Source organism: Carcharodon carcharias, chromosome 3 (assembly GCF_017639515.1).
Source record: "Carcharodon carcharias isolate sCarCar2 chromosome 3, sCarCar2.pri, whole genome shotgun sequence".
Classification (NCBI taxonomy): Eukaryota; Metazoa; Chordata; class Chondrichthyes; order Lamniformes; family Lamnidae; genus Carcharodon; species Carcharodon carcharias.
Genome location: NC_054469.1, coordinates 226017427 through 226045247, shown reverse-complemented (window position 1 = coordinate 226045247; position 27821 = coordinate 226017427). Strand labels below are relative to the sequence as shown.

Below are 27821 nucleotides of genomic sequence, written 5' to 3'. Positions count from 1 at the left end.
TAAATTATTGGAAAAAACAAAAAGGAGGGGGAAAAAACAGAAAGGGTGTGGGGATGGAGGAGAGAGTTCATGATCTAAAATTGTTGAACTCAATATTCAGTCCGGAAGGCTGTAAAGTGCCTAGTCGGAAGATGAGGTCCTGTTCCTTCAGTTTGCATTGAGCTTCACTGGAACAATGCAGCAGGCCAAGGGCGGACATGTGGGCATGAGAGCAGGGTGGAGTGTTGAAATGGCAAGCGACAGGGAGGTCTGGGTCATTCTTGCGGACAGACTGAAGGTGTTCTGCAAAGCGGTCACCCAGTCTGCGTTTGGTCTCTCCAAAGTAGAGGAAACTGCATTGGGAGCAACGAATGCAGTAGACTAAGTTGAGGGGAGTGCAAGTGAAATGCTGCTTCACTTGAAAAGAGTGTTTGGGCCCTTGGACGGTGAGGAGAGGGGAAGTGAAGGGGCAGGTGTTGTACTTAACCAGGACCTGGCATTCTCTTCACATTTCAAGTAGCAGTTATCGCATCTTATCACGTACCTACGATGGGAAATTGAATTGAAGTTGAGCACATAATAGTCACCAAATTCTTGAAGGAAGAAATGTTTTGATCGAAATTATAGGGAGAAACTGGGGAGATGGGTGGCATGGTAATGTCACTGACCTAGTAATCCAGAGGCCCAGGCTAATGTTTTGGGGGTGGTGGATGGCATGGGTTCAAATCCCATCAAGGCAGCTGGTGAAATTTAAATTCAATGAATAAATTCTGGAGTATGAAGCTAGTCTCATGAAACTATCATTGATTGTCATAAAAACTCATCTGGTTTGCTAATGTACTTTAGGGAAGGAAATCTGCTGTCCTTACCTGGTCTGGCCTACGTGTGACTCCAGATCCAGAAATGTGGTAAAAGTGGACTAGCAGGTCACTCCATTCAAGGGCAGTTAGGGATGGGCAACAGATGTTGATCTTGCCCAAGATGCCCACATCCCTTGATAGAATAAAAATAAAACTGTTTCCAAGCACAGGAAAGTCAGTAACCTGACCCCTCCTATTTAAGCAGAAGAATCAAGGAGGGAGATAAAGAGACTTTTTTGTAATGACTTGTTAATGAGCTAGAATGTGAATCCCATGTTGAAGAGACATATATCAGTGTCTCTTGAAGTTTTTTATTGTGATCTGGAAAGACATTTTGACAAGGTTGCACCAGACCCCTAGTTGAGCTTAAATCGGTGTTCACTGATGGAAGAAGCAGCGTCATGTCCAATAAAGGCATGTCCTATTCATAACTTTAAAACCATAAACTGTACTCATTGTGGAATCTTCTGGAACTGATGTCTTTTTAAAATGATTACTGATGGGCTGCACAAGATGGCCACTGAGAGTCATCTGACATAGTTTGTGGATTCAGGTACTGCCACACTGTCTCAAAAGGACAAAGGGGCACGCTCCAGGCTAAAGATGACGCTACCCATCTCCTGAGACCATCCAGAAGAGGTTTCCTGACCTGAATGGGTCTTTTCAGAAATAAAGACAATGTTACCTAAAAGCCCTTAGGGAGAACGTCTGCAGACTGTACCATAATCAATAAGATTCAGTAAGAGCAAGTGGTGTTCTGGCCAAACCACACTTGGATCAGTTCTGGTCATGGGATATAAAGGAGCTGTTCAATCACTGTGGACAGTTTAGAAAAAGGCCCCAAAGGCATCAAAGAACTGACAAACATACATTCTTCATCCTTCAAAGTAAGTGATTCAGAAGTGATCTTAGCGAAACATGTGGGAGAGCAGTCAGTAGTTTGAAAAAGGTAGATCAGTTATTTGCAAGTTCACTATTTAGTTGTATTTAGGTGGTGGGCATTAACTGGGGATTCACTTGTGTCCTTTATAAATAAGAATAGAATGAAACTATGGTTAAATTAAATAAAAGCAAAATACTGCGAATGCTGGAAATCTGAAACAAAAACAAAAATAGCTGGAAAAGCTCAGCAGTTCTGACAGCATCTGCGGAGAGGAACACAGTTAACATTTCAAGTCCATTTGATGCTTCATCAGAACTAAAGAAAAATAGAAACGAGGTGAAACATAAGCTGGTAGAGGGGGGTGGGACAGGTGAAGCTGGATAGAAGGCCAGGAACAGGTGGAGGCAAAGGAAAGATTGCCAAAGGCGTCACAGACAAAAGGACAAAGGGGTGTTGACGGTGGTGATATTAGCTAAGGAATGTGCCAATGGTGACATTTAGGGTAGAAAGCAGGAGAAGCAAGTAACAAATAGCCCTAGTGGGGGTGGGATAGGGGGAAGGGATCGAAATAGGCTAAAAGGTGGAGATGAAACAATGGATGGAAATAAATTTAAAAATAACAATATAAATAGGTGGGAAAAGAAAAAAATTTATATTAAAAATATATATATAAATTATTAGAAAAAAGGGGGATCGGAAAGGGGGTGAGGATGGAGGAGAGAGTTCGTGCTCTGAAGTTGTTGAACTCAGAGTTAAGTCCGGAAGGCTGTAGAGTGCGTAGTCGGAAGATGAGGTGTTGTTCCTCCAGTTTGTGTTGAGCTTCACTGGAACATTGCAGCAGACCAGGGATGGACATGTGGGCATGAGAGCAGGGTGGTGTGTTGAAATGGCAAGCGACAGGGAGGTCTGGGTCATGCTTGTGGACAGGCCGAAGGTGTTCCTATGAAACTATGGTTGTTGGGTTAGGAGGTGTATGCTTGTGATGTGCATCTCTGTAAATAAATGCTTATAAAAGCATGTAAAGATTGGCTCCAGTAGCCGTTCTTCATGGCCTGAGTTTCTGGATTATAGTAGATCTAGAACAACACTTCAACTAAACTGTGAGAATGTCAAAAAGGCACAGGTCTAAATTAGTAAAAAAAAATCAAATTGCAGACAGGTATCAGTTTTTTGGAGGTCTTGTGGTGCAGTGGGTAGCGTCCCTACCTCTGGCCTAGAAACTCTAGGTTCAAGTCCCACTTCAGGATATGATGGCTGTGGAAGGTCTGCTCATAACGTGGTCAAAAAGGTTAACTACAGCCTGTAAATTCTTCCAAGAGTGGGAGAGTTTCCTGGTCAGCCATACTGCAGAAGGCAACGGCAAACCACTGCAGTACTTTGTCAAGCATAATCGTGGACCAACCCAATGGAAGCCCATGGTCGCCAATGCCCTTTTAGGGCCCGGTACCTGAGGAAGGAGGAGGGGGAATTGTGTTTTTTCGTGTAAAGGGTGGATTTGTTTTCCAAGTAAAGAGGCGGAGGGGGAAAAGGTGTTTTAAGATCTGATTGATAGTGTGATGGGGGAGGGGAGGAATCTTTCTGTCAGGATGAGCCAAGGTGGACCAGTGATCTTCCTGATCTGTGTTTACTTTGGAGTGTGATCATTTTGGAGTGTGGGGGCGCTGATTTTGTTGGTGGGACACTATTGCTTGGAGTAATTGGCTGGTGAGGAGATTTTTTGAGTTTGCACAAAGTTCATTTTTCTGAAAAACTCAGCACGTTCAACTGTTCCCTTAAGAGCGGTCGAACTCTATTTATAAAAGTTCGCCAGTCCAATTTGAACACAACATCTTTGTGCAGCAGCAGACAGGGGTTTGCTGTACTGAAGGATGTGGGACTAAAGGAAACCCAATGTTGCTTTTAGTCTCTGAGAATCTATTTGCATAACTGTGTGGCTCTGAGCTGAAACAGCAACCGATTGACTTGGCGAAATAGCTTGGGTGGAGGACTTGGACCTCCATTGGTGCTCGATGTTCATCAGGGTTTCTATGACTGTTCAACATGTGCGATGCAGCTGCCAGGATGGAAGTGATTATGATATTTAGGGGCTTAATTAATGGCCTGACTTAGCTCACCTTTCATTGAATTAAAACCTTGTCAATTATAAATCAAACCTCCACTGCTCGCTGTGAACAGCATAAGGATTGAGTGGTGTGGAAACCAATCTTCCTAATGCTGTAACAGGAGGCGGTGGGTGTATTCATGTCACTGGGCTAGTAACCCAGGGGCCGAAGCTAATGCTCTGGGGCACATGCATTGAAATCCCACCACAGCAGCTGGTGAAATTTAAATTTGGTTAATAAATCTGGAATTTTGAAGCTAGCCAGTTGTTGACACAGCCAGTTGTTGACACAGCCAGTTGTTGACACAGCCAGTTGTTGACACAGCCAGTTGCTGCCCATCCTTAATTGCCCTTGAACAGAGGGGCTTGCTAGGCCATTGCACAGCACAGTTCAGAGTCAACCCCTTTGCTGTGGGTCCAGAATGACATATACAGCAGACCGGATAAGGATGGCAGATTTCCTTCTCTAAACATTAATGAACCAGGTAAATGCTAGCTTCCAATTCCAAATTTTATGAATTGAATTTAAATTCACCAGCCGCCGTAGTGGGATTTGAACCCAGAGCATTAGCCTAGGTCTCTACATTACTAGGTGAGTGACATTATTATTACCCCACCGTCTCCCCCTGAACAATACCTTGACCTATTTAATAGTGGTAACCTGGTGAAGTGTTATTCATACTGTTGAACATGAGTTAATCACTAAAGGTAAAGATTCTTTATAATAGTGTCCAGTTATCTGCTATGATTTAACCTGTTTTAAAATCACTGAAAATGATGAACAATATTGAACTGTTTAATTGGTGCCGACTAGTCAGTTTCTTTTTTAAATTCAATATTTTTTCGCGACGAAAAATACTTTTAAGACTGGGGTGCCTAAGAAAATGAGGGCAAGTTGAAGAGGCTTCCCGAACAGGCGGAACTTCGCAATGTTAACCTGGGGACAAGGTCAGTTTTATTGGCCTGACTTGGGCAAATAGAACCTTGAGCCATAGTTAATCAAAGGAACGTGAAAAACATGAACGCCAGCCGCTTTTGTGGGCTTGACTCGCTAGTGCTGTCAAATTCTCCTGTCTTTTACGCCGGGTCAGGTGAGCGGTGTTGGAATCTTCCGTAAAACCTAGCGGAAACTCTTACCTCCCAGTCTCGGTCAAAATCGGTGTAATCCAGGCCCAGGCTTTTTTTTTTTTTGTTGCACTCCTGGCTGACACATGCTGGGAGTGCACTGGTGGGCCTTCAGAAATTTGGGTGTCTGCCATACAGACAAGAAAACTGTTTCAGCTTGATACAAGAATACAATGAATTAATCTCTTCAATTGTCGTGGAAGATTAGCTAGATGGCCAGGGACAAAATGTGAGCGAAATAATCACGGTGATGTTTGATAGTCCCAACATTAATTTGATACGTTTATCACTTTTACATGCTCTTTTACGAGTTTGGCAACGCTATCGTGTTACATTCCACCTAGCTTGTATTTCTGCAGAGTGTGTGTGTGTGTGTGTGTGTGTGGGGCCAGCTGCGCACACTTTTTTTGAAACATAACTCCCTCCCTCCAGCAAGTGTGGAATGTGCTGGAATGTTATCACAAAGGATGTGAAAGAAGTTGCTGTGGTTTGCTACAACCGAGATTAACTGTTCTCTTTCTTTTTGGTTTAAAAATAGTAATGACAGTTGGAAGACAGGATTTTGTGCGCAAAGCCCTGTTTGAGCTGAGTTTTGTGGAATGCACCTCGTTTCTGTTGTAATTCATATCAAGCATTTTCAGAATCGTGAGGTTATAAAGAATTGACATCGATGTTCAAAATGTGTTTCGTTGCCCTATTATTAACTGAAGAAAAACTCTCTTTTGCTCTCTCTCTCCTCCCTCTTCCTTCTTGTCTTTCTAACCTCCCTCATGCCCACTCACGGCCCCTTCCCCTGTCTTTCCTTTCTCGCCTCTCTTCTGCCTCTCTCCTTTCTCTCTCTCCCTTTTTCTCTCCTGCTCTTTGTGTTTCCCGCTCGCTCTTTCTACCTCTTGCTCGCTCTTTCTTCCTCTTGCTCGCTCTTTCTTCCTCTTGCTCGCTCGTTCTTCCTCTTGCTCGCTCGTTCTTCCTCTTGCTCGCTCGTTCTTCCTCTTGCTCGCTCTTTCTTCCTCTTGCTCGCTCTTTCTTCCTCTTGCTCGCTCTTTCTTCCTCTTGCTCGCTCTTTCTCTTGCGCGCTCTCCTTTCTCTCTCTCTCTGTGCGTGCTGTCTCCTCACGCAGGCTGCCACGCTCTACTTTTCTATTTTCTTGCTCTCTTGCTTGCTCTCTTTTCTCTTGCCCTGACTTTTCTGTTCCTCTTTCTCTCTCCTTTCTCTTGCTCTCTCTTTTCCCTAAGTACGCTCGCTCTGTCTTTTCTTTCGAGTGTGTTGTCTTCCTTTTCCCTCAAGTGCACGTGCTTGCCTGCTTGCTCTTTTTCCCTCGAGCACGTGCGCCCTCAGTGTAGCTGCGGCTTGGGGAATCTGCTCTTTTGAAAAATACCAAATGCAAGCTGAGGCCTCGAAATAAAAACCCAAATGGCACTATTAAAAAAAGCACACAATAAATGAAAGGATAATTTTAATCGTCTGATTGAGAATTAAGAAATTACTTTATTTAATTTTAGACATTAGACTGAGAACTCAAATGCGAAAGCCTTTTCACAAATCACCTCGAGCTGTCAGACAACCCCATGGTCAGGTTGCCCAACCACAGTCATAAAGTAACAAAGTAAACCACATCCTTGTCATGGGATTTTGGAACAGAAGGTTGATACAAAAAAAAAGTGGCAAAAGCATGACAACAGGAAGTCAAATTATGCAGATAGGAAGTTTTCTTCTTATTTCTGATGTGGGCATCGCTGGCAAGGTTGGCATTTGTTGCCCGTCCCTAATTGCCCTTGAACTGGGAACACTGGCTTGCTAGGCCATTTCAGAGTCAACATGAATCCAGACCAGGTAAGGATGGCAGATTTCCTTCGGGCGTTAGTAAACCTGATGGGTTTTGCAACAGTTATATGGTCGCCCTTCATGGTCACCATCACTGAGACTAGTTTTCAATTCCAAATTTGTTAATTGAATTCAGATTCCACCAGCTGCCATGGTGGGATTTGAACCCCTGTCCCCAGAGCATTAGCCTGGGCCTCTGGATTACTAGTGGACGTTATCACTATGCCATCACCTAGAGTAGGTGAAGACATAAGATTTCTATTATCTGTATATTATTTAATCTGTTAGTGAATTAAACGTAAATGTTAAATAGAAACGTTTTATTGGTAAAACTGCAGAATATTTGACACGTAGTGAAACTAACATTTTCCAAGATTGTTGGCCATTGTGTGACAGAAGCTTCTGTCAGGGAGAATACTCAAATATTTTCATTCTATTCATTGGCAAGAAAGATCTTAGTGGCATCTATTTTCACAGTAATATACGATGGGCTTCTTGCAGCAAATTTTCAATTAAGTGTTATTTGAAAATCAGTATTGACTAGTCAGAAAGTTTTAGTTTTAATCGCTCGTGGAATGTCAAGGTCACTGGCTGGGCCGACATTTATTGCCCATTCCTAACTGCCTTTGAGAAGGTGCTGGTGAGCTGCCTTCTTGAGCTGCTGCAGTCCATGTGGTGTAGGGACACCCACAGTGCAGTTAGGGAAGGAGTTCCAGCATTTTGACCCAGTGACAGTGAAGGAACGGTGATATATTTCCAAGTCAGGATGGTGAGTAGCTTGGAGGGGAACTTGCAGGTGGAGGTGTTCCCAGCTGACATTGGATCTGCACTGCAATGGAAGCTCTTATATTTAAAAAAAGAAACAAGAATGAGACAAACGCAAAGAGCAGAACGTACTTGACCATCAGTTGATTTCTAAAATGGATGCCTATTCTGATGGTTTTGATCTTAAGTTAAATCAATGGCTCTTACAGTTGTCAGCACCTTGTTGTATAGATTTTCATCGCCAGAAGCTGCCAGTAGATGGACTGTATGTAGGAGAACACTCCCTCTCCCAAAACTGGATCGGATCAAGACTCTTTGAGTAAACCTCCCCCCTTCCTACCCATTTGCAAAGCTGAATCTACCATTTCTAATGAGGAGCTTGTTGTAGGGTGTTGGTCTTAGTCCAGTAGTCTGAAGGAGTCTTCTTCGGCACATGTAGGTTAAATGTAAGTCCATAATAAGACCATAAGACATAGGAGCAGAAATTAGGCCATTCGGCCCATCGAGTCTGCTCCGCCATTCAATCATGGCTGATAAGTTTCTCAACCCCATTCTCCTGCCTTCTCCCTGTAACCTTTGATCCCCTTACCAATCAAGAACCTATCTATCTCGGTCTTAAATACACTCAATGACCTGGCCTCCACAGCCTCCTGTGGCAATGAATTCCATAGATTCACCACTCTCTGGCTAAAGAAGTTTCTCCTCATCTCTGTTCTAAAAGGTCTTCCCTTTACTCTGAAGCTGTGCCCTCGGGTCCTAGTCTCTCCTACTAATGGAAACATCTTCCCCATGTCCACTCTATCCAGGCCTTTCAGTATTCTGTAAGTTTCAATCAGATCCACCCTCATCCTTCTAAACTCCATCGTGTATAGACCCAGGGTCCTCAAACGTTCCTCCTATGTTAAGCCTTTCATTCCTGGGATCATTCTCATGAACCTCCTCTGGACCCTCTCCAGGGCCAGCAGATCCTTCCTGAGATACGGGGCCCAAAATTGCACACAATATTCTAAATGTGGTCTGACCAGAATCTTTTAAAGCCTCAGCAGCACATCCCAGCTTTTATATTCTAATCCTCTTGAAATAAACACATTGTAAATTTAAATAAATAAAGTCCTTATTGACTTTTAGAACTATTTACAAATATACAGTGAAGGGTACAATCTAGGACCTGTCTCCATGCTCGCTGTTACACACAGCTCTGCACAACACAACTGACCCCTTGGTATAGGTCATGTGTACTTTTACATCACTGTCGGTGGTCCTGTACTCAGTTCCACATTATCTCTGCATGTCCACAAAAAGCAGGACAAATCCAATCTGGCCAATTACTGCCCCATTAGTCTACTCTTCATCATCAATAAAGTGATGGAAAGGGTCATCAACAATGCTATCAAGCGGCACTTGCTTAGCAATAACCTGCTCACTGACACTCAGTTTGGGTTCTGCCAGGGTCACTCAGTCCCTGACCTCATCAGGTCCTAGTCTCTCCTAGCCTTGGTTCAAACAAGAACAAAGAGCTGAACTCCTGCAGTGAGGTGAGAATGACTGCCCTTGACATCAAGGCAGCATTTGACCAAGTGTGGCATCAAGGAGCCCTAGCAATACTGGAGTCAATGGGAATCAGGGGGGAAACTCTGCTGGTTGGAGTCATACCCAACACAAAGGAAAGTGGTTGTGGTTGTTGGAGGTCAATTATCTCAGTTCCAGGTCATCACTCCAAGAGTTCCTCAGGGTAGTGTCTTAGGCCCACCCATCTTCAGCTGCTTCATCAATGACTTTCCTTCCACCATAAGGTTATGAGTGCGGAAGTTCGCTGATGAACGTTCAGATGCTGAAGCAGTCCATGTCCAAATGCAGCAAGCCCTGGACAGTATCCAGACTTGGGCTGAAAGTGACAAGTAACATTTTAGCCACACAATGACCATTTCCAAAAAGAAAGAATCTAACCTTCGCCCCTTGACATTCATTGGCATTACCCTCACTGAATCCCCCACTGTCAACATCCTGGGGGTTACCATTGACCAAGAGCTGAACTGAACTAGCTATATAAATACTGTGGCTACAAGAGAAGGTCAGAAGCTAGGAATCCTGAAGTGAGTAATTCACCTCCTGACTCCCCAAAGCCTGCACACTATCTACAAGGCACAAGTCAGGAGTGTGATGGAATACCCTCCACCTGCCTGGATGAGTGTAGTTCCAACAACACTCAAGAAGCTTGGCACCATCCACAACAAAGCCCACTTGATTGGCACCCCACCCACATTCACTCCCTCCACCACCAACGAACAGTAGCAGTAGTGTGTACCATCTACAAGGTGCACTGCAGAAACGTACCAAGGCTCCTTCAGCAGCACCTTCCAAACTCTCAACCACTACCATATAGAAGGACAAGGGCAGCAGGCACATGGGAACTCCACCACCTGGAATTTCCCCTCCAGGCCACTTGCCATCCTGACTTGAAAATATATCGCCGTTCCTTCACTGTCGCTGGGTCAAAATCCTGGAACTCCCTTCCTAACAGCACTGTGGGTGTACCTACACACAAGGGACTGTAGCAGTTCAAGAAGGTCATTCACTAGCACCTTCTCGTGGTCAATTAGGGATGGGTAATAAATGCTGGCTTAGCTAGTGACGCCCCTTATCCTGTAAATGAATATTAAAAAAAAAAATTCCTCCAAAATGACTCCCTACTTGGTCAGACTCAAAAGTAAACACCTTCCAGGCAATAGTCCCTTATAAATGTTTAACTGTAAAAAATCCAGTAATATTACCCAAGGCAAACTGTTGTAGCTTTAATAGAGACATACCACATGACTTCTTAAACACTCTCCCACTCTGCTGTGGAAATCCAAAACTTAAGAACAAGACTGCTTTTTGCAGCTGAAGACTTCGGCTTGATTGAATGACTGATTCAAACTGCATCTTCTCCCAGCCTAGAGCTGCAGTTAACAGCTCAAGAGTTACCAACCAACAGCTTTTCACAGTAACACTAAGATACCTTCCCCGCCCAAATCGTTCCAAATATAAAATCTTTTATGTTTCTATTTTGTCTCTGCTTTCGGGTCAATAAAATGTAATATACCTTTTTCTGTTTACCTATGGAACTCCTGCAGATGCAAACATATTTCTTTTCACCTCTGACTTCCCTTTGATATTCAAACTCACAACTTATCTAAAAATGCAAATATTAGATCCAACGTGTTCGCTTGTACCTTGAACCTAGCGTCTCTATCCTTTCATGTTTAAAACTCCCCAGACAAATCCGTCTTCTAGAACCTTTTCCCCAGCTTAATTAAATCACTCCCTCAGACACACGCACGCGCGCACACACACAGCTTCCTTCACCGAATAACACAACATTCCCCCAAAATATTAAAAAATGAACAATCTTTCTCACAGCTAGACCCTTATACTACAGAGTTGTCTGTCGGAATGTAAACCTGTCTTTCTGTTTAGGATGTTGGTGTGGCAACTGTGTATTTCCAGAACCTTCCCTGTTTATAACACTCAGCATTTCAGTTTTTTTATCACTGATCCCTTTTATTTTGCTGTCTCCATAGGTCGAAGATTGCGGGGTAAGGCTTTCTACTTTGTCAATGGAAGAGTATACTGTGAAGAGGATTTTCTGGTGAGGCTTATTTCCATGTAGTAGTTTGGTACTAACATGAACGTGCTCAATGATTCCCTCCCAGGATGAATGTTCATTGACGATTGGCACATCGTGTATGCCATGTCACCTGATATTTGTGAAGTTGTAGGACATGGTGGTTTTAGATTAAAAAAAAGGGCTGAGTTTTAATGTGATACATTGAGTGGTAGTGCCCGAACATGACACTAGGTCACATTCCCCATTTTGGGTGAGGCCCCAAGATGGGTGTCTAGAGTACCTGCCTGCTTCAAAGTGGAAGGGCACTTGCAATGTGAAAACTCTACAACACACGTATGACCTCGATTGTACTTATATGCAGAGCGTGTATCCAGCATTGAGCAGTCTAAACCAGTGGCTCTTAAAGGAACCACTGGAGGCTGATCAAAAAAGAAAGACAAGCCAGGAAATATGGAGTCGCTCTTCTGGACTCTGGAATATCTGCGGACAGGGGCCAGCCCATCCAAGGGTGCTGCCTTCACCCAGACTACGGCTGTCAGTCATTTCAACATGTGAACCAGTCAATCCCCTGCAATCGGTGAGGTGCCTTCAACCTGTTGCTAGCCCTTTAAATGAAGTGAATCCCGAGTAATGGTTCGTGTCTCTTGCCAGCAGGAATGGACGGGCAGTCGGCCAGCTCTACCCACCGTCTGTCCTTCTGCCCAAGGTTAAAGTCGGATCTAATGCCTTTCTGTTTAAAGAATGAAATGGGGCTTTAAGATGAAACCTCTGAATTGTCTAACATCATGCCTTATTCTCTTGCTGTGTGTAGGATGCCGGAGGTCAGTAACTCCAACTTATTTTCCTCTCTCCATCTCACTCCACAGTACTCTGGCTTCCAGCAATCTGCTGACAAGTGTTTTGCCTGTGGCCACCTGATAATGGACATGGTGAGTTGAGGACGAATGACATTGTGGTCTTCCGGGAATTATAATCCTGCCAACTCTTGAGATTTTACATTTCAGCACTTGGAGACAGGGTGCCTGAAAGTTGCAGTTTCGAATTTGTAACTATGTTCCTTGTCCCTGCCCGCCGCTACTCTGGGTGTAGCTCACTTACGTTGAAATGGAATTCCCCTTGATGCTGGTCAGTTATTGGTATCTTTTTTTCCTCCTCGCCCCTGTAAACTCACCTAGAAAACAAGGCACCGTTAACAAAGGAGTTTTGCCGGGTATTTTAAAACTATTTGAAAAACAGAAGCCAGAGAGGATATTACTTAGTCCTTCTTTAATTCCCTGGATTTCTGCCTTTTGGTTCAGGGTGTAGTTATTGGGATAGAGCGGGACTCGGCAACCTGCAGCTTCAGAGCCGCGTGCGATTCTTGAACATCTCATTTGAGGCTCTGCACCTTTTCTGGTTGGATCACATTAATTTTTTTTAGGTGTTTTTCACATTAAGTCAGGGAAAGTAAGTGTCGTGTTTTCACTGTGGGAATAAAAGGCTCAAATCATGTTGCACTTTATGGTTTCAAATGATTATTTTAACAAAAACATCATTGTGGTGGTCTAAACAAACCTAAAGCAAGTGCTTTAGAGTGCTTTACAGTTATAGATAATGCCTTTGGTTCAAGGAACAGATTTTTGGGTTGTGACAGTTGCCCCTAATGTAGCTGAGATGATAAGTTATTCAAATGTGCTATTAGAAGCTAGTTTCTTTTTTCTATCAAGTAGAAACGTCCTGTTTTTCTATGAAGTTCTTATGGTTCAATACATGTATTTTATTTATTAAAAAGGGAACTATACACTCTGTACCAGACACACTTTGGCGATTTGCCACATAAAATCCAAGACCAAAATAGCTCTGCTGACCCAAGATCCGGAGGAAATAGTTGGAATTTCTGGGGCAGGTAATAAGAAATCATGATTTAGAAAGCCTGATGCTGATGGGAAAGATCGATGGTAAAAGAGATCGAGATGGACAAAGAATGATCTTTCTGAAGAGCCTCACAAACTGGATGAATGAACCGCCAACGAAGATGATCCGTGCCTGTAGAGCAAGATTAATATGGAGGTCCATGGTCACCAAGGCCCTCTTAGGGCATGGTACCTGAAGAGAGAGAGAGAAATTTGGATTAGAAATGTCAAATTTTCATCCTGTGGCTAGCAATACGTTATATTTTAGGCAATTTTTTTTAAAGACTCTTAAGGTCAAAAAAAAGTTGTTGCTCCCTGGGATAAAGCTTATACCATGGGCACAATGAGCAAATTAAGCCCATTTCGAAATGCCCCTCCCCCTGCCTCCAAGTTAGTGCATGGACTCATCTGCATGTGACCCTGCCATGAACCAGTGCAATTGAGCAGCATATCAAAATGTGATACTTCCTTAAAAGAAGACAAAAATTTGGTTTAGATTGGAATGGAACCTGAGTTAGTCAATGAAGGTGTTGATGTCTGGGGGCACAATTGAATGTTTCTGGTGTACTTTGAAAAATTTGCAAAGCATACAAACGACACCAAGTTTGAAATGATTCGTATTACATCAAAATCTGCAGTGGCTGGTGTGTTGCAGGAACCTTCAGTGGATTCTCCATCACCTCAACTATCTGACTGGACAAAAGCAACTTGAATAATAACCGTATCTCGGAATATTTCCTTGTCTGTTATGAAGTGAAACTATGGCTGTGTCTGTGTGCAGTGGTGTGGAGACTGATGTTGCTGAGACAGAACCCAACTCCAACTTTCCACAGTGTCAACATTGTGACTTGCTTGGTCAGCAGGACTCGCAGACAAAGCAAAAATTCATTTGCAATTGAACAGATCTACCTGTTCAGTGCATGTGTGATTTCTTTCTCTCTCTTTTCTCTCTTGTCTCTCTCTCTCGTGTCTCTATTCAGCACTGACTCAGGAAGGACTTTACAGTTTAAATCTCCAGTTTATCTTGTCATGAATTTAACAATTTGATGCTAAAATTTATGAAGTTTCCTATAAGAACATTAAAAGGTGCTGGTGTGGACCACTTGGGCCCTTGTGCCTCCTCTGCTATTCAATAATCATGGCTGATCTACCTCAACTTCACAATCCTCATATCCCTCAATTCCCTTTGTGCCCAAAAATCTATTCTTCTATTGTTAATATCCTCAACGATTGTGTATCTGCAGCTCACTGGTGTTTAAAATTCCAAAGATTTACAACTCTCTGAAGAAATTTCACCTCATCCCAGTCTTCATCTTCAGGAAGAAGAGTGACTTTCTAATATTTTTTAAACCATACAATAATCACACAAGCTAAACAGGCAAGAGACAATAGGTGACTAAGTGCTAATGAATTGGCTTGGATGCTTCCCATAGACTAGATGTAATCAATTCATTAGCTTGTCTTGGCTTTGATGAACATCTCACCTTCTTTGTGTTGGAAAGTCTTTATTCTTTGTGAACAGAGAGATTTAACGATACGCGGGGAATCAATTTCCCTGTGCCAAACACACAAATATCTAGCTCGGATCACTGAGGGATGTTATTGATCCCCCCCCCCGAGATATGCTATTATATAGGCAAATACAGGGCAGAATGAGGGCACCCTGAAACACCTTGTATAGAAAGACTAACACCACTGTACCTGAGAGAATCTCTAAGGCAAGAACTGAAACCTGTAACACATGGGAATCACTTGCCTCCCCCTATCTTGCTCAGGATGAGGAGCCTCCCAAAGGACTTCATTTTAAATGGAGTTTTGACATAACCTGTGCCACGTCTGGTTGGTGGTGGGTTTTCTAATGTACCCAAAGCCAGATCACTGAAAGTATTCTGGCAAATTGAAATCACCCTTTTTCATGATACCTTCGTCAGCCAGGATATAAAATGCAGGTTTCGGCGCTGAGGACCTACAGTCTGTTTCTCACCACTCACACGTATTGTCTATGTTAGATTCTCCAGGCCTTGGGCAAGTCGTATCACCCTGGATGTTTCCGCTGCGTCATCTGCAATGAGTGCCTGGATGGGGTCCCGTTCACAGTCGATACAGAGAACAAGATCTACTGCATCAGAGACTATCACAAGTAAGAGAGGCAGTCATTCTGTGTGGTGTACCATAATATATAACCTCCTTCTCTCTCCGCCTCTCTTTCCTATCCTCATCGTTACACTGATAACAGATCAGTTTTTTGGGGGGAGTGGGGTTGATGGTCAGGTCTGAGTAGTATATTGTATGTTTGACCTTCCCATACACTGTAGGAAGTCTAGGATGGTTGCTGAAGGTCATAGGAATTAGGAGTAGGAGTGAGGCCACTCAGCCATTCAAGCTGCTACGCCATTCAATAAGATCATGGCTGATCTGATTTTAACCTCAACTCCACACTCCTGCCTGCCCCCGATAACCTTTCACCCCCTTGCTTATCAAGAATCTATCTACCTCTGCCTTAAAAATATTCAGAGATTCTGCCTCCACCACCTTTTGAGGAAGAAAGTTCCAAAGACTCACGACCCTCTGAAAGAAAAAGTTTCTTCTCATCCCTATCTTAAACGGGCGATTCCTTGTATCTTAAACAGGCTGCAGGGTGACATAGACTGGGACCTGAATATTGAAGGGTATGTAACATTTAAGATGGACAGGAAGCAAGGAAAAGGTGGAGGGGTGGCTCTGTTAATTAAAGATAATATTAGCACAATAGAGAGGGATGACCAAATGATAAAGGCAAGAAGTCACTTATGGGAGTGGGCTAAAGGCCCCCTAACAATAACCATACAGTAGGATGGGGTATCAAAAAAGAAATAATGAGAACTTGTCAGAGCAATTATCATGGGGGATTTTAATCTGCATATAGACTGGAAAAAACAGATGGGCAAAGGTGGGTCAACAGTAACTTTTTTCTTGATCCTTTCATGGGAGTGGATGTCCATCCCTAATTGTCCTTAGTTATTTCAGAGGGCAGTTAGGTCTGGAATCACATGTAGGCCAGACTGGGTAAGGATGGCAGGTTTCCTTCCCTAAAGAGACAATGGTGAACCAGACGTGTTTTTTTTACAACAATCATGCTCACCATCGGTAACTTTATATTCCAGATTAATTAAATTTAAATTCCATCAGCTGGTACAGTGGGATTTGAACCCATGTCCCCAGAGCGTTAGCTTGGACCTGCTGCATTACAAGTTCAGTGATGTTACCACTATGCCACCATCTCCCCCCTAGGTAAACCTGATAAAATCTGATTAACTTTTATCACAAGGAGATGGAATTCATCCTGGGGCAGGGGCTTGGGGGAAATGCATTATCTCTTGGCACTCTGCCTCAGGGAAGCTTAATGTTTCAGCTTAATTATGTAGATTAAAAATAATGACTTGGAGGGAAAAGAAAGCTTGTGGGTGATTTTAGGCAAGGTATGTTTGAGGGTTAAGCCAGTTGAGGCTCTCGGATAGTGGGAGTGTTGGGTGGGGTGTATGCTGCTTATATCAGGTGAAAGCCAGTGAAGCATTGAGCATTGTACAATGGCAGGGAGGGATAGTCCCATTGCATAGAAGAGCCAGCTGCAGAACCATTCAACCATTCTGCCAGTTCCTTTGAGCTGAGACCTGCAAATGACGACCCATAACTAGGTCGTGTCTTTTTTTTTTTGCTTCTATATTGCCTGTGTGGTCCTTCAACTTTTGAATTCTGCAGTGTCAGAATAAGGGCTTATAAAAGGGAACCACACTGGGTTTGAGTTTCCACTCTGGGCACAGTTGGCCATCTGGGTGCAAATTAAACCATTTCTCAGAAGTGAAGTTTTGGTTCAAGTATCTACCCAAACTCATTTCCTTAATCGTAAGCGTGAAATCATTTTCCATTTGGCTCAGTTGGGTAGTTTAATACAATGTATTCTTTCTTAACATTAAGGTGTATTGATTGATGTATTTAAGTGTGGTAACCTGGCACAGTTTCACTGATACAGCTGAAAATGGGCTTATGTCACAAAGAATAAGCATTTTTAATAAAAAATAGAGTCTGCCACATGAATAATCTGATTTTCAATCACTGAAAATGCAGTTTTTTAAAAGGCTATACTGAACCATTTTGCAGTTGAGTTGGTGTAACTTAGTCAGTCCCTCACAAAATAAATGTCTTTTAATATTTTAAAATGTGCCAACTAGTGCCCTTTTTGCTTTTTTTTTTAAAGAAAACCCAGCCCTTGAACTGGCATAAGTAGAAAGTAGAATCTCGCTACGTTGGTTATTTTGACCTGGGGAGGGGGGGGAAGAGAGAGGAATGTGGGCAGTTTTGTGTGTGGGGCCTGCCTTTCACCATTAGAGATTGTGGAAACTCGATTTCCACTCAACGTATTCCTGTGTTTAAAATTCCTCGACCTTCTGCGCTGGTTTGGCCGCTCTCAAGCGAATTGCGCTGGAGAGAACCAGTGGAAGCTGTGTTGAACTGCTCGCCTTTTGCCACATCGCGTGACCTAAAGCAGATCTAACGTGCAACTGAATGTGCTTTACCCGGACTGTGAGTGACATTCCTCTGGACCCTCTTAGACATCTAAGGAAAGCACTTGGCGCTGTTCCTCATCAAAACCATCTCCCTTTCAGATAACTCAGAAACTCTTTCCAGCATTTTCCATGGAGAAAAATGATCCATTTGCCTGCTGTGCATCATAGTTGTCAGTTTATGTTAAAAGTGTTGGAGTTTTCTTTCTACAGACCTTTAAAGGGAATCCTCAATGCCAGGGTCAGGACAGGGAATGTTAAGTATTTACCCTCTGGGTGAATTCCAACTTATTGCTATTTTTTTTTGTGCTCAGTTTGGTTTTAGGTTTTGCCATTAACAGAAATGCTTCTTCTGCTTACTGCATTTCATGGAGAGTTGAACAGATAGTGATGACAGCTTGTAGGATCTCCTTGCACAATGCCTGCTTTGTAACATTAGTAGGTTTTTTTTAATTCATTTATGGGATGTGAGCACCGCTGACTAGGCCAGCATTTATTGCCCATCCCTAATTGCCCTTGAGAAGATGGTGCTGAGCTGCCTTCTTAAACAGCTGCAGTCCATGTGGTGTAGGTACACCCGCAGTGCTGTTAGGGAGGGAGTTCCAGGATTTTGACTCAGCGACAGTGAAGGAACGACGATATATTTCCAAGTCAGGATGGTGAGTGACTTGGAGGGGAAATTCAAAGTGGTGGTGTTCCCATGTGTCTGCCACCCTTGACCTTCTAGATGGTAGAGGCCACGGGTTTGGAAGGTGCTGTCTAAGGAGCCTTGGTGAGTTCCTGCAGTGCATCTTGTAGATGGTACACACTGCTGCTGCCACTGTGCATCTGTGGTGGAGGGAATGAATGTGTGTGGATGGGGTGCCAATCAAGTGGGTGCTTTGTCCTGGATGGTGTCAAGCTTCTTGAGTGTGCGGGAGCTGTACATCCAGGAAAGTGGGAAGTATTCCATCACACTCCTGATGTTGGACAGGCTTTGGGGAGTCAGGAGGTGAGTTACTCGCCTCAGGATTCCCAGCCTCTGACCTGCTCTTGTAGCCACAGTATTTATATGGCTAGTCCAGTTCAGTTTCTGGTCAATGATAACCCCCAGGATGTTGATAGTGAGGGATTCAGTGATGGGTAATGCCATTGAATGTCATGGGGCAATGGTTAGATTGTGTCGTTGCAGGTGGTCATTGCCTGGCACTTGTGTGGCGCAAATGTAACTTTCCACTTATTCAGCCCAAGCCTGGATATTGTCCAGGGTCTTGCTGCATGTGGCATGGACTGTGACATTAAATGTTTTTTATAATAGAATCACAGAATTCCCTCAAAAGTCTTAATTCTTCCACTTTTTCAGTTGATATAGACAGCTGTGAATATGCTTCTCCAGTTTGTGCCTGCATCTCAGCAGTCGATAGGCATAATGTGGCAAGCAGTGAATTGATCCCAGGGTTGAGGATGGGTCAAATTTTGGTGCCAAGCCCCTCCAACACTACAAGATAGGATCATCAAATGATTTATTTAAATATGTTTCCACTTCCAAATGAATTCAATACAAGCATTAAAAATGTATTTTTTTTTAAAAGAAATTAAGAAAAAAGTGTCAACGGCCTTGGTGTAATATTTTACAACATTAACTCTTTAACACACCTTTTTACTAACACGTCTGACTTTTTCTCCCATATTATGAATTGTTGAAAGTCCCCCCATTCTTGTTTCTTTAAAAAAAAGTTTCCCTTCTTTGTGCCTCCTGTAAGGAGGCCATTGGGAATTCAGTGTCTTGATCGTCCAGGAGTTGAAGATTTAGTGTGTCAGCCTCAGGTGCTCGGTCAGCAGGTCCTGATGTGATAAATTCGCAGCCAAGTGAGGCAAATTTCTCTTAAATTTGTTCTCGCTGACTACAGTGTGAGTAGTGCAGCATGCAGGGAGTGTTATAAGTGCTTTATATTGGTTCCTAAATAAGCTTCCATACTTGATACAGATTTATTTTTGTGTTGCAAGTAAGATATTTATGTTTTGTCGCCTGTCTCCTCTTTCAGATCTCCTTACATCTGCCAGTGGCTAGGAATATTCTCTCTCTCCTCACCCTGTTTCTCCCTGCATTACACCACTCACAACGCCCAACCTCCCCACCCACAACCATCTTTCTCTGGCTTTCTCTTTTAACTTCATGATCCTGATCCCAATGTCTCTCTCTCTCTTTTTTGTTTCTTTCTCTCTTTCTCCCTCTTTGTGTGTCTCTCCCTCTTTGTGTGTCTCTCCCTCTTTGTGTGTCTCCCTCCCTCCCTCCCTCTTTGTGTGTCTCCCTCCCTCTTTGTGTGTCTCCCTCCCTCTTTGTGTGTCTCCCTCCCTCTTTGTGGGTCTCCCTCCCTCTTTGTGGGTCTCCCTCCCTCTTTGTGTGTCTCCCTCCCTCTTTGTGTGTCTCCCTCCCTCCCTCTTTGTGTGTCTCCCTCCCTCCCTCTTTGTGTGTCTCCCTCCCTCCCTCTTTGTGTGTCTCCCTCCCTCCCTCTTTGTGTGTCTCCCCTCCCTCCCTCTTTGTGTGTCTCCCCTCCCTCCCTCTTTGTGTGTCTCCCCTCCCTCCCTCTTTGTGTGTCTCCCCTCCCTCCCTCTTTGTGTGTCTCCCCTCCCTCCCTCTTTGTGTGTCTCCCTCCCTCCCTCTTTGTGTGTCTCCCCTCCCTCCCTCTTTGTGTGTCTCCCCTCCCTCCCTCTTTGTGTGTCTCCCCTCCCTCCCTCTTTGTCTGTCTGTCTGTCTCCCTCCCTCTTTGTCTGTCTGTCTGTCTCCCTCCCTCTTTGTCTGTCTGTCTGTCTCCCTCCCTCTTTGTCTGTCTGTCTGTCTCCCTCCCTCTTTGTCTGTCTGTCTGTCTCCCTCCCTCTTTGTCTGTCTGTCTGTCTCCCTCCCTCTTTGTCTGTCTGTCTGTCTCCCTCCCTCTTTGTCTGTCTGTCTGTCTCCCTCCCTCCCTCTTTGTCTGTCTGTCTGTCTCCCTCCCTCCCTCTTTGTCTGTCTGTCTGTCTGTCTCCCTCCCTCTTTGTCTGTCTGTCTGTCTGTCTCCCTCCCTCTTTGTCTGTCTGTCTGTCTGTCTCCCTCCCTCTTTGTCTGTCTGTCTGTCTGTCTCCCTCCCTCTTTGTCTGTCTGTCTGTCTCCCTCCCTCCCTCTTTGTCTGTCTGTCTGTCTGTCTCCCTCCCTCTTTGTCTGTCTGTCTGTCTGTCTCCCTCCCTCTTTGTCTGTCTGTCTGTCTGTCTCCCTCCCTCTTTGTCTGTCTGTCTGTCTGTCTCCCTCCCTCTTTGTCTGTCTGTCTGTCTGTCTCCCTCCCTCTTTGTCTGTCTGTCTGTCTGTCTCCCTCCCTCTTTGTCTGTCTGTCTGTCTGTCTCCCTCCCTCTTTGTCTGTCTGTCTGTCTGTCTCCCTCCCTCTTTGTCTGTCTGTCTGTCTGTCTCCCTCCCTCTTTGTCTGTCTGTCTGTCTGTCTCCCTCCCTCTTTGTCTGTCTGTCTGTCTGTCTCCCTCCCTCTTTGTCTGTCTGTCTGTCTCCCTCCCTCTTTGTCTGTCTGTCTGTCTGTCTCCCTCCCTCTTTGTCTGTCTGTCTGTCTGTCTCCCTCCCTCTTTGTCTGTCTGTCTGTCTCCCTCCCTCTTTGTCTGTCTGTCTGTCTCCCTCCCTCTTTGTCTGTCTGTCTGTCTCCCTCCCTCTTTGTCTGTCTGTCTGTCTCCCTCCCTCTTTGTCTGTCTGTCTGTCTCCCTCCCTCTTTGTCTGTCTGTCTGTCTCCCTCCCTCTTTGTCTGTCTGTCTGTCTGTCTCCCTCCCTCTTTGTCTGTCTGTCTGTCTCCCTCCCTCTTTGTCTGTCTGTCTGTCTCCCTCCCTCTTTGTCTGTCTGTCTGTCTCCCTCCCTCTTTGTCTGTCTGTCTCCCTCCCTCTTTGTCTGTCTGTCTGTCTCCCTCTTTGTCTGTCTGTCTGTCTGTCTGTCTCCCTCTTTGTCTGTCTGTCTGTCTGTCTCCCTCCCTCTTTGTCTGTCTGTCTGTCTGTCTCCCTCCCTCTTTGTCTGTCTGTCTGTCTGTCTCCCTCCCTCTTTGTCTGTCTGTCTGTCTCCCTCCCTCTTTGTCTGTCTGTCTGTCTGTCTCCCTCCCTCTTTGTCTGTCTGTCTCCCTCCCTCTTTGTCTGTCTGTCTGTCTGTCTCCCTCCCTCTTTGTCTGTCTGTCTGTCTGTCTCCCTCCCTCTTTGTCTGTCTGTCTGTCTGTCTCCCTCCCTCTTTGTCTGTCTGTCTGTCTGTCTCCCTCCCTCTTTGTCTGTCTGTCTGTCTGTCTCCCTCCCTCTTTGTCTGTCTGTCTGTCTGTCTCCCTCCCTCTTTGTCTGTCTCCCTCCCTCTTTGTCTGTCTGTCTGTCTCCCTCCCTCTTTGTCTGTCTGTCTGTCTGTCTCCCTCCCTCTTTGTCTGTCTGTCTGTCTGTCTCCCTCCCTCTTTGTCTGTCTGTCTGTCTGTCTCCCTCCCTCTTTGTCTGTCTGTCTGTCTCCCTCCCTCTTTGTCTGTCTGTCTGTCTGTCTCCCTCTTTGTCTGCCTGTCTGTCTGTCTCCCTCCCTCTTTGTCTGTCTGTCTGTCTGTCTCCCTCCCTCCCTCTTTGTCTGTCTGTCTGTCTGTCTCCCTCCCTCTTTGTCTGTCTGTCTGTCTGTCTCCCTCCCTCTTTGTCTGTCTGTCTGTCTGTCTCCCTCCCTCTTTGTCTGTCTGTCTGTCTGTCTCCCTCCCTCTTTGTCTGTCTGTCTGTCTGTCTCCCTCCCTCTTTGTCTGTCTGTCTGTCTGTCTCCCTCCCTCTTTGTCTGTCTGTCTGTCTCCCTCCCTCTTTGTCTGTCTGTCTGTCTCCCTCCCTCTTTGTCTGTCTGTCTGTCTCCCTCCCTCTTTGTCTGTCTGTCTGTCTGTCTCCCTCTTTGTCTGTCTGTCTGTCTGTCTCCCTCTTTGTCTGTCTGTCTCCCTCCCTCCCTGTCTGTCTGTCTGTCTGTCTGTCTGTCTCCCTCCCTCCCTCTTTGTCTGTCTGTCTCCCTCCCTCCCTCCCTCTTTGTCTGTCTGTCTCCCTCCCTCCCTCCCTCTTTGTCTGTCTGTCTGTCTGTCTCCCTCCCTCTTTGTCTGTCTGTCTGTCTGTCTCCCTCCCTCTTTGTCTGTCTGTCTGTCTGTCTCCCTCCCTCTTTGTCTGTCTGTCTGTCTGTCTCCCTCCCTCTTTGTCTGTCTGTCTGTCTGTCTCCCTCCCTCTTTGTCTGTCTGTCTGTCTGTCTCCCTCCCTCTTTGTCTGTCTGTCTGTCTCCCTCCCTCTTTGTCTGTCTGTCTGTCTCCCTCCCTCTTTGTCTGTCTGTCTGTCTCCCTCCCTCTTTGTCTGTCTGTCTGTCTCCCTCCCTCTTTGTCTGTCTGTCTGTCTGTCTCCCTCTTTGTCTGTCTGTCTCCCTCCCTCCCTGTCTGTCTGTCTGTCTGTCTGTCTGTCTCCCTCCCTCCCTCCCTCTTTGTCTGTCTGTCTCCCTCCCTCCCTCCCTCTTTGTCTGTCTGTCTCCCTCCCTCCCTCCCTCTTTGTCTGTCTGTCTGTCTCCCTCCCTCTCTCCCTCTTTGTCTGTCTGTCTGTCTCCCCCACCCACCAATCTTTCACAACCTCAGGGTGTCCAAAGTCCGTCATAGCCAGTGAACCACTTTTGAACAGTAGTCACTGTTGTAATGCAGGAAATGCAGCCGCTGATCTTTGCACACCAAGATCCCACAAACAACAATGAGATAAAGACCAACATTAATAAGGTTGCTTGAGGAACAAGTAATGGCCAGGACTCTGGGGGAATACCCATCCCGTCTTTGAATAGGGCTGGTGGGGGGGGTCTGGTTTTATGTCTTGCCTGAAAAACAGGGCTGGCGAGCAGCAGCCTTTTTATCAGGGCCGCCCTCACCACCAGATCTGATCTATAATAAGCCACTGGGAAGAATGCAAGACCTGGCCAAGGTGCCTGTCTCTGAGCTGCTGTTGACTTAAAACAGAGAACTGCTGATTTTAGTGCCTCTGCTCCCAGCTCCTAAACTCTGTGGTTTATGTTTTGCCAATTTGTTTCCAAGTTGCTCCCTGCCTAGTTACTGCTGTGTCTGTGCTATCACAGCAGGAATTCTCCTCGACTCTTTGTACTAAAATGGTGACAATGGATGCGTGCAATTTGCTAGAAATCCCACCTCCCCTCCACACAACTTCTGATTTGGATTCTTTGTGGTTTAGTTCCAAACTGATTGCTTTTAGTGAAGGTCAGTGGAAAACCAGTGAGTTTCTTGGTCACTTTGCAGATACTAATAGACTGCTTTTTATTCCAGATGTATTAATTAATTAATTGAATTGAAATTCCCCCAACTGCCGTGGTGGGATCTGTATTCGTGATCCCTGGAACATTCGTCTGGGGTTCTAGTGCAGTAACAATACCATTATGCTAATCTCCCCTTTTAATGCAATAAGATGGCATGAAAGAGAGTCACCTCGTCCAGTTAACTGAAGCCCAAATTGCTGACAGCAGCTCCCATACCGCTGAGCAGGGCAATTCCAGCAGTGCTTTGAGAACACCGTCCCTCTGGGTCGTGCAGCATCCTGGTACAGGTAGCTGCTTTGTTCATTACTCCTGGGTGAAGATCCTGAAATTTAAAAAAATATATATTCTTTCATGGGATGTTGGCGTTGCTTGAACTGAGTGGGTTGTTAGTCCATTACAGAGGGTGGTTAAGAGTCAACCACATGGAGTCACATCGTAAGGATTTCCTTCCCGAAATAATACCCGTGAACCAGATGAGTTTTTGTGACAATCGATGATAGTTTCATGGTCATTATTACTAACTTTCAATTCCAGATTTTATTTAATTGAATTTAAATTTCAAATTTATTCTAGTTGATTGAAACGTATGAAATAGGAGCAGAAGTAGGCCATTCCGCTCCTTGAGCCCACTCCGCCATTCATTAAAACCATGGCTGGTCTGTTTGTGTTTTGAGTTCCACATTCCCATCTATCCCTTACCTAACAGGAATCAATCTACCTCCACCTTAAATATATTCAATGACCCTGCCTCCACTTCTGAGGCAGAATTCCAGTCACATGACCCTCTGAGAAAAAATTTCTCCTCATCCCTGTCCTAAAAGAGCAACCCCTAATTTTAAAACAGTGCCCCCCCCCCCCCCCCCCCCCCCCCCCCCCCAGTTCTGGAATCACCCATAAGAAGAAACATCCTTTCCATGCCCTCCTTGTCAAAACCGTTAAGGATCTTACATACTTCAATCGAGTCACCATTCACTCTTCTGAACTCCAGTGGAAATGAGCCCTGTTTGTCCAAATTATCCTTGTCAGACAACCTGCTCATTCCAGGTATCAATCTAGTAAACCTCCTCTGAGCACCTCCAACACACTTATATCCTTTCTTAAATAAGGAGACCAAAACTGCACACTGTATTCGAGATCTGGTCTCGCCAATGCTCTGTTAACTGAAGCGTAACATCCTTACTTTTATTTTCAATTCCTCTTGTGAAAAGGATGGTATTCCATTAACCTTCTTAATTACTTGTTGTACCTGCATACTAACATTTTGTAACTCATGCACTAGAACACCTAGATCCCTCTGCACCGCAGAATTCTGCAGTCGTTCTCTGTTTAAGTAATATTCTGCTTTTTTTTATTCTTCCTGCCAAAGTGAACAACTTCATATTTTCCCACATTATACTCCATCTGCCAGATTTTTGCCCACTCACTCAACCTATCTGTATCTGTCTGCAACCTCCTTATGTTCTTTTCACAACATACCATCCTACCTATCTTTGTGTCATCTGCAAATTTAGCTATCGTGCCTTTGCTCCCCTCGCCTAAGTCATTGATATAAATTGTAAAAAGTTGAGGCTCCAGCACAGGCCCCTGTGGGACTCTACTCATCATATCCTGCCAATCAGAAAAAGGCCCATTTATGCATCCTCTCTGTTTTCTGCCAACCAGCCAATCTTCTATCCATGCTAATATGTTACCTCCTACACCATGAGCTTTTATTTTCTGCAATAACCTTTGATGTGGCACCTTATCAGATGTCTTCTAGAAACCCAAGTACAACTTATCTACATGCTCCCCTTTATCCACAGCACATGTTACTCCTTTAAAGAACTCCAATAAAGTTGTTAAACATGATTTCCCTTTCACAAAACCATGTTGACCCTTCCTGATTACCTTGAGTTTTCTAAGTGCCCAACGATCACCTCCTTAATGATTTGATTCTAACACCTCCACCATGACAGACATCAAGCTAACTGGTCTATAGTTTCCTGTTTTCTGCCTCCTTCCTTTTCTTGATTAGAGGGGTTATATTTACTACTTTCCAGTCTGATGGAACCCTTCCAGAATCTGGTTAATTTTGGAAAAATTGACACTAACACATCTGCTACCTCATTAGTCACTCTTTCAAGACCCTAGGATGAAGTCCATCTGGACCCAGAGACTTGTCAGTCCACAGCTCCATCAGTTTGCCCAGTATCACTTCCCTAGTGATTTTATTTTCACCAAGTTCCTGTCTCCCCTTCCACCTCCTGATTTACAGCTATTACTGGAATGTTTTTTTATATCCTCTATAGTGAAGACGGAAGCAAAATATTTGTTCATTTCATTCTCCATTTCCTTATTATCTACTATTAACTCCCCACTCTCTAGAGGATCAACGCGACACTCTATTTACTCTTTTCCTTTTTAAATACCTAAAGAAACGATTGGTCTGATTTTACATTTCTAGCTAGCTTGCTCTCATACTCTAATTTCTTTCTCTTGATTAACCTTTTAATCATTCTCTGCTATTCTTTATAGTCTGACCAATCATCTGACCTGCCACTCTTCTTTGCTCAGTTATATGCTTTCTCCTTAAGTTTGAGGCTTTCCTTAATTACATTTATTTGGTGGTTAACCACGGATGGTGGGTCCTCCCCTTAAAGAAAAATTCTAATGTAGGAATGTACTTATTCTGTATATTCTGAAATATCCCCTTACATGTCTGCCATTGCTTCTCTATTGATCCCCTAGTCTAGTATCCCAGTTCACTTCAGCTAGCTCAGCTTTCATGCCCACATAGTTGCCCTTATTTAAGTTTAAAATACTAGTCTTAGACCCACTCTTCTCCCTTTCAAACTGGATGTAAAATTCAATAATGTTGTGGTTGCTGCTACCTAGGGGTGCCTTCACTCTGAGGTCATTAATTAATCCTGTCACATTGCACAATACCAAATCTAATATAACTCACTCTCTCTGGTTGGTTCCAGAACATATTGATCTAAGAAATTATCTCAAAAGAATTCTATGAACTCCTCATCCAGGCTACTACTGTCAATCTTGATTTTTCCAGTTTATATGTATTTAAAGTCCCCCATGATTATTGCCTCCCCTTTATCACAAGTACCCAATATTTCTTCCTGTAAACTTAGTCCTACATTGTGGTTACTGTTAGTGGGCCTGTAGACCATTCCCATATGAGGAACAGCAAGGGAAAGAAGTCACGAGCGGGAGTGGTCTACAGAAAAATCAGATTGACAGCAGTAGCCTGGATGAGGAGTTCATAGACGCCTTATTTTAAAACAGTGTCCCCTTGTTCTAGACTCTCTCGCATGGGAAAACGTCCTCTCAGCATCCACCCTGTCAAGTCCCCTGAGGATCTTTATATGTTTCAATAAGATCATCTCTCATACTTCTAAACTCTGGTGGGTACAGGCCCAATCTTTCCCCGTAAGATAACCTCTTCATTCCCAGGAATCAGTGGAGTGAATCTTCTCAACTGCTTCTAATGCAATGATGCCCTTCCTTCAGTAAGGAGACCAAAACTGTACACAGCTTGGGACACAAGGAAATGGTGACTGAGAAAGCATTTGCTCCATGCAAGAGTTTTGAGATTAGTGAATGGAACTCGCAGGGCGACCCTTCACCTGGAAGGAATGTATGTCCGATATTTCTGCAGGGGATTAATGGACCCTGCAGGATAACTGCCCATAATGGATGGAAAATACTGACCTATGCACCCAAATTCCAGATGTATGTTCCTTGCAAGGGGGATGGAGCATAAAAGTAGGGAAGTCTTGCTACAACTGTACAGGAATTGGTGAGACCACACTGGGAGTACCGCGTACAGTTTTGGTCTCGTTTACTTAAGGAAGGATGTACTTACATTGGAAGCAGTTCAGAGAAGGCTCCCTAGGCTGATTCCTGGGATGAGGGGGTTGTATTATGAGGAAAGGTTGAGCAGCTTGGGCTTATACTCATTGGACATTAG

General features: G+C 44.4%; 1 protein-coding gene and 1 long non-coding RNA gene across 3 annotated transcripts in view; one reads left to right on the top strand and one right to left on the bottom strand.

The window, feature by feature from the left end:
- The window catches only part of LOC121275895 (LIM domain-containing protein 1-like), a 75679-nt gene that overhangs the window by 34827 nt on the left and 13031 nt on the right, over positions 1-27821 (top strand). For both annotated transcript variants that reach the window (XM_041183707.1, XM_041183706.1), the window contains 3 exons: positions 11095-11162; positions 12008-12070; positions 15043-15173. In XM_041183707.1, coding sequence (XP_041039641.1) covers positions 11095-11162; positions 12008-12070; positions 15043-15173 — 262 coding nt within the window. The remainder of the gene's footprint in view (positions 1-11094; positions 11163-12007; positions 12071-15042; positions 15174-27821) is intronic.
- The window catches only part of LOC121275896, a 42312-nt gene continuing 27391 nt past the window's right edge, over positions 12901-27821 (bottom strand). The window contains exons 2-3 of the long non-coding RNA XR_005942587.1: positions 24027-24179; positions 12901-13226 (exon numbers count right to left, since the gene is read on the bottom strand). This is a non-coding gene — a long non-coding RNA (uncharacterized LOC121275896). The remainder of the gene's footprint in view (positions 13227-24026; positions 24180-27821) is intronic.